Below are 11,671 nucleotides of genomic sequence, written 5' to 3'. Positions count from 1 at the left end.
AACTCGAATTCTTTCACGAATGCAACAGATCCTTCGAGGTTGTTGTCCACAGCAGATTTGTGTCCGCCCTCGTTACTTACTGTCCCAATTCCGTTCACTGGTGGATCTCTGTCCACCTCCCCTCCGCCGTTCACTACCCTTGATCATTGGCTTCAACGTCAAGTGACACCTGATCTTCGCGTGCAATGTCCACCACCCTGTTGCCACCCTTCACCTTTACATCGGTTGTTGCTACCTCACCTACTAGATTGTTGCGGCTGCTATCTCCCCCAGTCGCTCCGCGATGCCCGTAGCAACTCGAGGCTTGTCCTCGTAGGTGTTCGATTCGCCTTTGATACGGTGAAGCTGAGTGAGGATTATGGTTTGGAGGTGGAGATAGAAGTGGATCTAGCGAAACTGGCAGTAAAGGAGATGAACCAGAGAGAGCTGAAGAGAGCGGGTTTAAGACGCTGGCGGGGGAGCTTAAATGGTAAGACTGGATGTCGCAAGAGACTGCCAATTGAGATTTTCAAAGGTTTTTCATCCTATCTTGGACTACACCAAACATGTGATAAGATTATCTACAATCCGGAGGATATTTTGAGGATTTATAATCCTACCTTTTCCTATCCTATCCCAATTCAAATCCAAATCCCGACGACCAAATATAACCTTTGTGAATTTATTCCCAAAAGATCTTACACCTCCGTCCACTTGTGAATCTTCCCCTCCTTGTCTTCTTCTATCTTGATGCAGATAATTCTAGCCATACCACCATGGCACCTTCTAACATGTTTGCCCCATCTTTGGATTCTCCACTGGCGGACATTCTTTTCTCCTCTATCCGTGGTTCCACCACAGTAAGTTTGACCTTCTCTTTGCCTGCGTGATTATAATTATTACTCTGCCATTACTTCCCTTCTGAACCTTGCACATATAAAGAAGTTAGCAATAATCCTCTTTGGCTGCAAGGAATGACAGATGAGGTGCAAGCTTTAGACAAATCTCAACATGGAATTTTGGTTGATTTGCCTCCTAGTAAGTCAGTTGTGGGTTGTAAATGGATATACAAGATTATAATAAAGGCAAATGGCACTATGGACCGCTACAAAGTACAACCAGTAGCAAAAGGCTTTACTTAAAAGTACAACATTGACTATGAAGAGACTTTTGCTCTTGTTGTACAACATAATAAGTACTGGTCTCTGTTCCAGATTAATGTTAAAAATATATTCTTAAATGGTGACCTCATTGAAGAAGACTATATGGTGCCTCCTCCTGGATACACTCATTCTTCTAACAAAGTACGTCGATTATGTCGAGCATTATATGATTTGAAACAAGCTCCTGGTGCATAGTATACCAAGTTCAGCTCCACAATGGAATCCCTTGGTTTTACATTCAATCCTTGTGACCATGCTCTTTTTGTTCGACACCCATCTTATTATGCTATTTTATATGTGGAGGACATGGTTATTACTAGAGATAATCGTACTAGCATTTCAAAACTCCAGCAATACCTTAGTAAATAGTTTAAAATGAAAGGTTTTGGACAACTAGTTATTTTCTAGGCTTTGAGTTTACTTCAAATTTCTCCAGTTTTCGTCTTTCTTAAGCCAAATATGTCACTAATCTTTTTTATCGAACAAGACTTGTGGACAACAAGGTCGCTACAAAACCCTATTAAGATCAATGCTAAAGATGGGGCTCCTCTATCGCATCCTATATTCTATCCCTAGCTAGTTGATAGTCTTATTTATCTCGCTGTTACTTAACCTGACATCGCTTATGCTGTTCTATTTGTTAGTCAATACATGACCGCGATCCCCATACAACTCATTTTGATGCAGTATTTTGAATTCTTTGCTATGTCAAGAGTACATTGTTTCATGGCCAGTAGCTCGTAGTGGGGTGATGATCTTGTAGGTCACCAGCCTAGTCAACATTTAAATAAACTGTCAACTCCAAGGTAACCACATACCTCATGGCGTACTAAGAAATATACCACTATCGCTCGTTCTAGTACAAAAGCAAAATATCAAGCTCTTACTGATGCAACATGAGCAATAACTACTGGAAGACATAGGAGTGTGTCATAATAGGGTAACAGTCATTCATTGTGACAACCGAAGTGCTTCCAATGATTACAAAATTATATTTTCCATGAGAGTACCAAACACATTGAACTCGATTGTCATTTCATTTGATATAATGTGCATAATTGCACTATACGACTTGTATCCACTTCATCTGCTGATCAGATTTTTAATATTTTCTTCAAGACACATCCACTTGGGCGTTTTTTGAATATTTTCTTTGAACTCCATGTGACTTCTTTCAAGTCATCTTGAGTTTGGGAGGAGATGTTAGATTATATTAGGATTACTATATAGGGTTAAGTTAATTGTAATGTGCATTATTGTACTTAAGTCTTATTTTATTCTCACCCTATATATTGGGGTCTTGTATTCTTCATTTGATAACGTACAAAATATTACATTCTTCTCTCTTTCGTCACAAATCTCAACTGTCTGAATGAAATTTGGATGGGCCCTTCGCCACTCTCCTTCCTTGTGTTGTCATGCCTTTGAAGCCTTGGATGAATTCTTTGAACCTCATGAGGAACATGTAAATGGAGTCCCAAGCCCGACCAACTGACTAGTGATACTGCAATCTAATAAGCTTGTCCAATTATACCATTTGGATGGACATTTTTTTAACAGATTAAATAGATATCTTTAACCTTAGTTAGGATGTAAATGTACCTAATACATAACGATTACATCATATTGAATCTTCGCACCACATGCAAATGAGCTCCCTATCCCCCTTCACTGTCCGCAGAGTACAAGTTTCACAATACACACACACACAAACATGATCGACAACATCATTCCATGGTTGAATGCTGTAGTCGTCTCTCTATCAATCATTGGATCGGGTCTCTAATCCATCACAGTCGTTCATAACCCGAATTATCCAACGACAGAAAAACCTAAATGTACATATTATCCGCTGCGTACGCGCGATTCTATCTAAATAATATCCGGAGCATAACTAATTAATCCTTGAAAGATTCGCAAGATAGACTTAAGCGGGTTCGTTTCTGTAGCTTTGGGCATATACAGATGAGATGGATCTTGCGCTTCTCAAGTCCTACGGTCTCCTGATGGTGTGCGGGATCTTGGCGTCTCTTTCTATAGTCGTAACCATCTGTTTTTCTTGTGGCCGCCAATGGCCGCAACAAACCTGGCTCTCCCCGCAAGAACAGACCGACAGGTGGGGCTACCGGCAGCAGAGGCGGCGATGGCTTAAGTGATGGTTCGGCTTTTGCTAATACTCTCTTGTACAGCTCTGCGTATGGAGTTGTAGTTGACGGTGGAGACGGAGGTGGCGATGGAGGTAAGCATCATCATCAAGGGCATGACGGACGCGGTGGCAGCCACCTCCCCCATCACCACCACCACCACCACCACCACGACGGAGGCCAGAATGGAGGCGGGTACAGTGGTGACGGCAGACAATACGACATCGGCGGTGACGGCAGACACGACGGAGGCAGCAGTTTTAGTGTAGGCGGTGTTTTCGATGGAGGCGGACACGACCACAGTGGCGGCGATTCTAGCGCAGGTGGTGGTTTTGATGGAGGTGGTGGTTTTGATGGTGGTGGTTTTGATGGAGGCGGCTTTTAGCGTAGATGGTGCTTTTGATGGAGGCGGACGCCACCACGGTGGCGGTGATTTTAGCGTAGGTGGCAGTTTTGATGGAGGCGGACACCACGGAATAAGATTTTCGATTATCTTGATCCGTGTAGTTTTCTACATTAGATATTTTTAGGATCTTCATGATAACCATCTCTATTTATTTTACTTATCTAGAGATTTTTTATTTCTCCTCGTGATTCTTGTTTTAATTTTTGTTAATGAGGCTAAATAAATCCTTGTGGACTTCCTTTTCTCTTCCCTTCTCTTTCTTTCTTAAGTCTCTTTTAGTTTGTATTTAAAATAATTGCTTGCGAAATTTGAAGTGGTAAATTTCAGGATAGATTATCAAAAGAGCATAAGCATGTCCTTTGTGCTCACTCAGCCATGGTAGATTTGTCCTTTTAGCTCAACCTTTAGTTTAGCTCGCCGTAAAATCGAATTTGACGCTTGAAATTACGATTCAAGATTTTTATAAACGTAGCAGGAGTGTGTAAACGGAGTCCCAAACCCATCCGGTTGACTAATGCGGGAACTTGATAGACAGTCCAACTTATTGTTTGGATGGATGTTTTTAACAAATTAAACAATAATTTCGAACCTGAGTTTAGATGTAATTATACATGAATGAATAATCTGCTAATTAATTTGAATGACCCACTTGTAAAATTTCAAAGCACTTGGTAATCTACCACTAGGCGTGGTAGTAGTGAAATCATTATTTCATAGGCAAAGTTTTGAAAAACTTGCTGCAACCATTAATAAAATAGTAAAGCACTTGATGATCTGCTGCTAGATTTGAAAACGGTACCATGGAATTTTCATTGATAAGTTACTAATTAATCGAAGGGGCCCACTTATAAAATTTTCGGGTATTTGGTATGCCACTCGATCTGTGGTGATCAAATCATAATTTCATTTGTAAGTCGCAAACTACTTGATGAGCCCAATTATAAAATTTCATAGCACTTGGTATTATACTTTTGGATACTATATTTAAGGATGGTATAATTGTTACTTCATCGATAAGTCACTAATTAATTGCTGGGGCCCACTTGCGATGTTGTAAAACAGCGTACTAATCCACTTGTGAAAGAGATGGTAAGACCATTGCTAACTAATCGACGAGCCCGATTATCAAATCTAAAAGCACTTGTTAATCTACTATTGGATACTATTGACTGAGAAAAATCTATCGTTGGATACTAAATTTGAGAATAATAAAATCACTGTTGCCGGTAAGTTACAAATAGTTGATCGGACAAGAAAGTTGCCAATCAATTTTACGTACTAATGATATTACAGGTTGTAACATCATTAGTAATTTGCTAGAGTTGGACGAACTTTCAGATGATAACATATTTCTTTGAGATGGAAAGTTGAGGCAACTTGCTTGTAATGTTCAAAGTTAGGTAGAAGGTGTGAAAATATGACGGGAATCCTCTATCCCGCATGATATTTTTCTCGGTGTCTCGACAAATCTCAATCTTTCATGACAACTCCGTTTTTGTAATGTAAATGGTAGAGATTTACTGAGATGCTCAAAGGAGCATCGCAGGGGTGGAAGGTCTGCTTCCCTAAACGAGTAGTAATCTTATCTCTCCATCTACATCGCTGGCACCCGATGCTGGCTGTTTTTGCTTAGGTAGTGGTGGTTTTAGCGGGCATAGTGGCGGCAGCGGCAAACTTTGAAGACATAAAATAATATTTATTTATCAGTATATGTAACAATTCGGGTTCTTACATTTGTCTAATCAACAGGTTTTTTAACATCGGTGTTCGTGATGGGTCTACAGTTTGCTAGATAAACGAGCAGTTGATGGGTAGACGAGTTCTTTAAAGGGCCGGGGGTTTGAACTAGCCAATTCCGTGAGAGAGAATCGGCTTTGTTGGGCTTTCACGACCCAATCCACTACTCCGTTTTGCTCTCTACTACTACGACGGGCTATTCTCAGGTCACAGAAAATGGGAGAAAAGGTATGGTGCTTCAGAGATAAGCGCATGTTCTTTCCGACGACGAAACTAAACCCAAAAGGGTGGGAACCTTCGAGGAAAGAGAAACTTCAGCTGAGCGCACGAGTGCTAGGGTTAGACATTAATTACTACATAGAATTTGAGTCTAGTGCATGGTTGTGATCTATCTGTATGTAACCGTCCATCTATTCCGTTCTTGGCAAATTCATTTGTTTTGTTACATAAAGAATTTCAAGTTCTATCCCAAGCAATTTCCTAGAACCTTCACCAGACACAAATTTCCAATGACAACCGGTTGGACTTGTGGAGGAATCGAAATGTATGTTCTGTAAAATTTGCTAACCTTAATTGATTCAACAATGGAAGGAAGCTAAGTAAGAGACAACGCATGATGCACATTATCTGTCAACAAAAATCTAAGTGCAGGCCATGTCTTGTGGGGTGTCTTTGATTTGGTGATGCAATTTGTATTTAATTTATATCATGTTAGTGAATTTTACATGCTAATTTGAATTAGGGTTGCTCCTCTAGATCTATCAAAAGTCAAATGGTAACTTTTTTCACTCTTCCATCGAACCTAAATATCATGTAAGTTTCAAAAGATTAATGGAAATGAAATCATAAGTCGATATTCTTCACGAAAATTTTCTATTATGACTATTTGAAATACAAGCAAATCTTTGATTTCGCATCTTTCTTTATTGCCTTTTTCTTTTGTTTAAACCTTACATAGTCGACACGAATTGTAAATTAATTTGAACCTAATAAGATATTACTTATCGAAGAAATAGCATATTTTTTCGAAGAGGATACTTGTTTTATTTCATTTATGGATGGATAAAAGGTTGAGAACGGGGGGCTAGCATGGATACTTTGTATGGGGATCATCATAAGTCTCTTGCATCGGTAATGTATAATTCGAGTCATAAAACATCATCCATTAGAATTACAAAGTTTTGAGATCGACAATCTCAAAAAAAAAAAAAAACTCAATCTTCTTCCCAACCGGACAAACAAGTCGTCAGGTTTGTGTGGAATAATGGTGTGGTTGAAAGCTTGAAATCTGCAGACCAAAAGAAGAAAGCTTGAAATCCATCCGTCGATTTTTGAGATCGACAGGGCGGTCCTCTTCTCATTTTCCTTATTTAAATGAAGGTCCCGCACCTCCAGAACATCATCTTCTCCTTCCTACTTGAGTCCTTGCCTCTGTTCTCTCCACGAGATAACCAGGTAATCAATGGCAAGAGACTAGGTCGCCTTAGCATGTGCAGCTGTGATCGCCGTGCTGTCGTGCTTGATCGTCGTGTCGGCGATTATTTTTTCCTGTAGCAATGACTCATCTGGGCCTCAGCACAAGAAGAAGAAGAGAGAGGGCCAAGTTGGCAGCCACTATGGAGGCAGCGCCGACTACTATGGAGGAGGCGGCAATGACGGCAATGGCGGCTGCGACAGCCACCAGCACTGTGGAGAGCACCATGGAGGAGGCGGTGGCTGCGGCGGAGGGGGCGGTTGTGGGGGAGGCGGTGGTTGTGGCGGAGGGGGTGGCTGCGGCGGGGGCGATGGAGGTGGCAGAGGGTGTTGAATATACCCTTTAGGCATGAATTGAGAAAAACAAAAAGGTTTCATTCCAGTAAACTGTGATGCAATAGCGTGGTCTCTATTAGATTACGTTGGGATTACTATTTATGGTTAACTTAATTACCATTTATATATATCGTGCTTAAGTCGAATTTTATTTTCATTATATATATAGAGGGGTCTTGTGTTCTTTATTTGATAATGTACAGATTATTACATCATTCTCTCTCGTCACAAATCTCGACCATGCGAATGAAATTGGTTGGGCCCTTGCCTTAGCCACTCTCGTTCATTGCGTCATTGCGCCATTGAAGCATTTGCTAAATTCTTTGAACCTCGTGAGGAACATGCAAATGGAGTCCCAAACCCGACCAACATACAAATGATACTGCAAAGTGCAATCTAATAAACTTGTCCAATTATACCATTTGGATGGATATTTTTTTCAACAGATTAAATAAATATTTTTAACCTTAGTTCAGATGTAAATGTACCTACACATAATGATTACATCATATTGAATCTTCGCACTACATGCGACTATGCTCCCTATCCCTCTTCAGTGTCCGCATAGTACAAGTTTTCCATCGTTGGATTATTCTTCTTATTGACGACTTGATGGATTAGACACAGCTCTGTGTATCGAGATGTAGTTGATGGTGGAGACGGAGGTGGTGGTGGAGGTAACCACCATCACGGCCGCCATGGACACCGGAAACATGCTAAAGATTTGGACAAATCTAACAAGAGGATGGAGATGATTGATAGTTGCATCGGACATTCTAAAGATTTGGACAATGATAAGAGAAAAATGAACGAGGAGCTGCTTCAAATGTCTTTATATACTATGGATAGAGTAAAAGTATGCAGAAAAATTGTGAAGGTTTTCAAGTATACTTGTGCATGAGAATGATATTTTTACGATGATGAGATCGATATTATATTACGTGCACTATGTAGGGGCATATATGTTTTTTATATTGAAATGTAGTTTCTATCGAATCATGGACATGATAGGATATAAAAATATTCGAATTTAAATTTGCTGTTCATCAAACGGTTTGATAGGATATGACAAAATCCTTAGAGTTCTTATCCTATCATGTCTAGTCCTATTTAAGTAGAAATCCGATCGAACTAAATATATATAAATACACATATTATTAGCTTCTGGTGCACAATCCTTTCTAGTTTTGGGCATCAAGATGAGTTCGATCTCGCGCTTCATAACCTGTTTTTCTTGTGGCCGCCATGGCGGCAACAAATCTGACTCTCCTCGCAAAAACAAACCGGGAGGTGGCACCACCGGCCGGGACGGCAAAGGCATAGCTGGCTCTCCCCACAAAAACAAACCGGGAGGTGGCACCACCACCGGCGGCGGCGGCAACGGCGTAATTGGCTCTCCCCACAAAAACAAATCGGGAGGTGGCAACACTGCCGGCGGCGGGGGTAATCATCATGGTTCGGCTATTGCTAATACTCTCTTGTACGGCTCTATGTATGGAGCTGTAGTTGGTGGAGACGGAGGTAGCAGTGGAGGTGACCATCATCATCAAGGCCATGACGGAGGCGATGGCGGCCACCTCCACAATCACCACCACCAGCACCACCACGGAGGCCAGAATGGAGGCGGGTACAGTGGCGACGGCGGACAACAAGGCATCGGCGGTCACGGTGGACACCACGGCGGTGGCGACGGATTTATCACGGGCGGGGGTTTCGATGGAGGCGGACACCACCACGGTGGTGGCGGCGGCGATTTTAGCGTAGGTGGTGGTTTCGATGGAGGTGGACACCACCACGGTGGCGGCGATTTCAGCGTAGGTTATGGTTTTGATGGAGGTTGTTTTGATAGAGGCGGTTTTTAGGAATAAGATTTTCAATTATCATGATCTGTTTAGTTTTCTACGTAGATATTTTTAAGATTTTCGCGATAAACATTTTCTTTTATTTTACTTATCTAGAGATTTTTTTATTTCTCGTCATGATTCTTGTTTTATTTTTTTTAGTGAGGCTAAATAAAATCCTTGTGGACTTCCATTTCTCTTCCCTTCTTTCGTTCTTAAGTCTCTTTTGGTTTGTATTTAAAATAATTACTTGTGAAATTTGAAGTGGTAAAATTCAGGATTGATTGTCAAAAAGCATAAGCATGTCTTTTGTGCCCAGTCCACCATGGTAGATTTGTCCTTTTATGGTATCCGAGCAACTATTGCCTACGAAGTAGACAAAAAATAAACTAAAGACTATATTGTTGACTTACCATAATTATTTTTACGTTAACGGTAAATATTGGTTAGGAGTGACCGGGTTTCAAGATGGGTAGAATTCGGACTTAGGACGCGGAATCAATCGTGGAACCTACCTTGCGAGGATCGGTTTCAATATCCTATATGTTGGTCCTGTCCGATTATAAGATCTATTGGTAAATTGAGCGGTTTTTCTGTTTTGTATAACTTTTTTTTTTATAATGGAGTATTCCAAAAGAATGATGTCCAAATGTTACTTCATACTTTTGTTCTGCTAAATTTTCTGTTCAAGATCAGAGGGTATAGAGGGCGAGTGAGAAACGAGAGAGGAGAGGTTGCAGATTTGGGAAATAAGAAAGCAATAGAGTTTGGGTTTCTAAAATAGGTTTTAAATCGTTAGTTTCCAAGGTGGGGGTGGGTTCGGCACCCAGAACCGAGAATCTACCAGCATGATACTGGTTACAAAAAATTTCGAATCCGAACCGGTTTTCAGGTAGACCCTGGACCAGCGCTCACCCCTAGTATATTGGTCAAGCAATTATTGACAATTCATTTCGTTGAATGCACCTCGACCTCCGTTACCACCATTAGTGATTGCCGTTTCTAGGCTTGCGGTTTTACGACAACGGAACCTAGAATGGGTTTCCGACGCAATATCATGATGGTCTTTATCAATAGGACTCTGGTCGACACTTCTTTTGGATTTTTATTTTTCGCTAATCGACTTATTATCCGACATGGCTTCCAGTGTCGTGCCGCATATGCTTAAAATAATATCGAAATTACACACGGTATGCCTCCTTGCCACATCAGTAAAAATTGGGCTGAGCGGTCTTCAAAGAACTTAATTACACCGGATTTAAAGTGTTTAGGATTTAATTACACAAACCCAAACGTTTAGGACTCTCGGTGCAATTTTTCGTTAGATTTTTATGGTCCTTTTTTTTTATTGGTCTACCACTTGACACTTAATTTTTTTTTTTGAATTGTTTTTCCAAGGAATGAAAACCACATGATACTGATAATTTAAATAATTTTTTGGATTAAAGTCAAGTTTAACGTAAATACGGCACGAGACTATATAATGATTTATTTTCTCCCGAGAAATTCTCAGGAGTCGTGGAAAGACATCATCATCCAGCGTCATCAGAACGACCGGTTCGAACCGCTTTCGATGCCCCCCGGTTCAGCCGGTTCGACGCGAACCGCTCGCCCCTCGAGCTTCCCTCTCTTCAGGGGGACAAAACCCAACCGCGACGAACGACGATCTGCTTCGCCAGCCCCTCCAATCGTCTTCTTCCTCAACCTCCGCCGATCCCATGACCGCCGTCGTTGCCAAGGTGATCTGGATCGCTCTCGCGCTGCTAATGTCCATCGCTTTCTCGAGTTGAGCCCAACTTTATCGTTGGGACCGCGTTTCATAGTCTTCGAACTGAGGTGATCATGGCTCTGGTCGACGTCGCCAAATGCTGCCTCGATTCCCTCAGCGGAGTTAGTCTGATGGGTCGTCTTGCGGAATCGTGTTGTTCTTGCTCCTTTCGGTGTCGTTTTAGGGGGTCTTGTTGTTTTTTGGCCATTCAATTTTTGAGTTGCCGATTGCGCTCTCAGAGGGGGAGAGATAATTAGCTTTCTTAATGGCTGATTGCTTTGCCCACCTTGCATTTGCTCGTGTTGGTTTATTGGAGGAACTGGTCGTGTTGCCGCCATTGATAAAGGTGTCAACTTTGTACCTATACCGGTGTTCGCCTCTTTAATACTTCCTCTTGGCTTGGGCAGATTTCGGAGCACATAAAGGACGCTACCCTTTACATAGATGGGGGCTGCACTGAAAGTTTCCAGTATCTGGGGGCTTTCCCCTTGCTGCTCAGCATCGGGGCGCACTCTATTTGCAGCTTGGAGAACATGTCTCCCCTTGACATGGTAAGAACATCTTAAAATAAGTCTTCAATTGGCAAACGGAGGATAAAATTCGATAGGGTCCTTGCATTGCATTCCCCCACGGCCTTACCTTTTGGAATACGGTATTTTAAAAAATGAGAGAAGAAATTTGGACTCCTAAACAGAAGCAATCCGAATCCAAACCGCCCTGCTAGACCTGGTAAAATGAGAGAAGAAATTTGTTGAGCTTTTGTTGCAGTTGAACGAGGTTTAGAGGATATTTGTAATTGTGAAATTTCTGGCCCTGGGTTTAGG

At 41.5% G+C, this 11,671-nt stretch overlaps 2 protein-coding genes across 2 annotated transcripts in view; both read left to right on the top strand.

Annotated features, from left to right (window-relative positions):
* The first annotated feature begins 8,437 nt into the window (after positions 1–8,437).
* On the top strand, positions 8,438–9,100 carry LOC130139177 (glycine-rich cell wall structural protein 1.8-like). Its single transcript, XM_056315606.1, has one exon. The coding sequence runs from the start codon at positions 8,438–8,440 to the stop codon at positions 9,098–9,100; it is 663 nt and encodes a 220-aa protein (XP_056171581.1).
* Positions 9,101–10,917: 1,817 nt separating this feature from the next.
* Positions 10,918–11,671, top strand: part of LOC115692390 (sec1 family domain-containing protein MIP3) — a 78,832-nt gene continuing 78,078 nt past the window's right edge. Inside the window, exons 1-2 of the mRNA XM_030619236.2 lie at positions 10,918–10,969; positions 11,255–11,398. Coding sequence (XP_030475096.1) covers positions 10,922–10,969; positions 11,255–11,398 — 192 coding nt within the window. The 5' untranslated portion in view covers positions 10,918–10,921. The remainder of the gene's footprint in view (positions 10,970–11,254; positions 11,399–11,671) is intronic.

Source organism: Syzygium oleosum, unplaced genomic scaffold (assembly GCF_021117445.2).
Source record: "Syzygium oleosum isolate NSW1041296 unplaced genomic scaffold, Sole_v2.1 Sole_v2.10, whole genome shotgun sequence".
Classification (NCBI taxonomy): Eukaryota; Viridiplantae; Streptophyta; class Magnoliopsida; order Myrtales; family Myrtaceae; genus Syzygium; species Syzygium oleosum.
The sequence above is the reverse complement of the archived record's forward strand: the minus strand, read 5'-3'. Positions and strand labels throughout refer to the sequence as shown.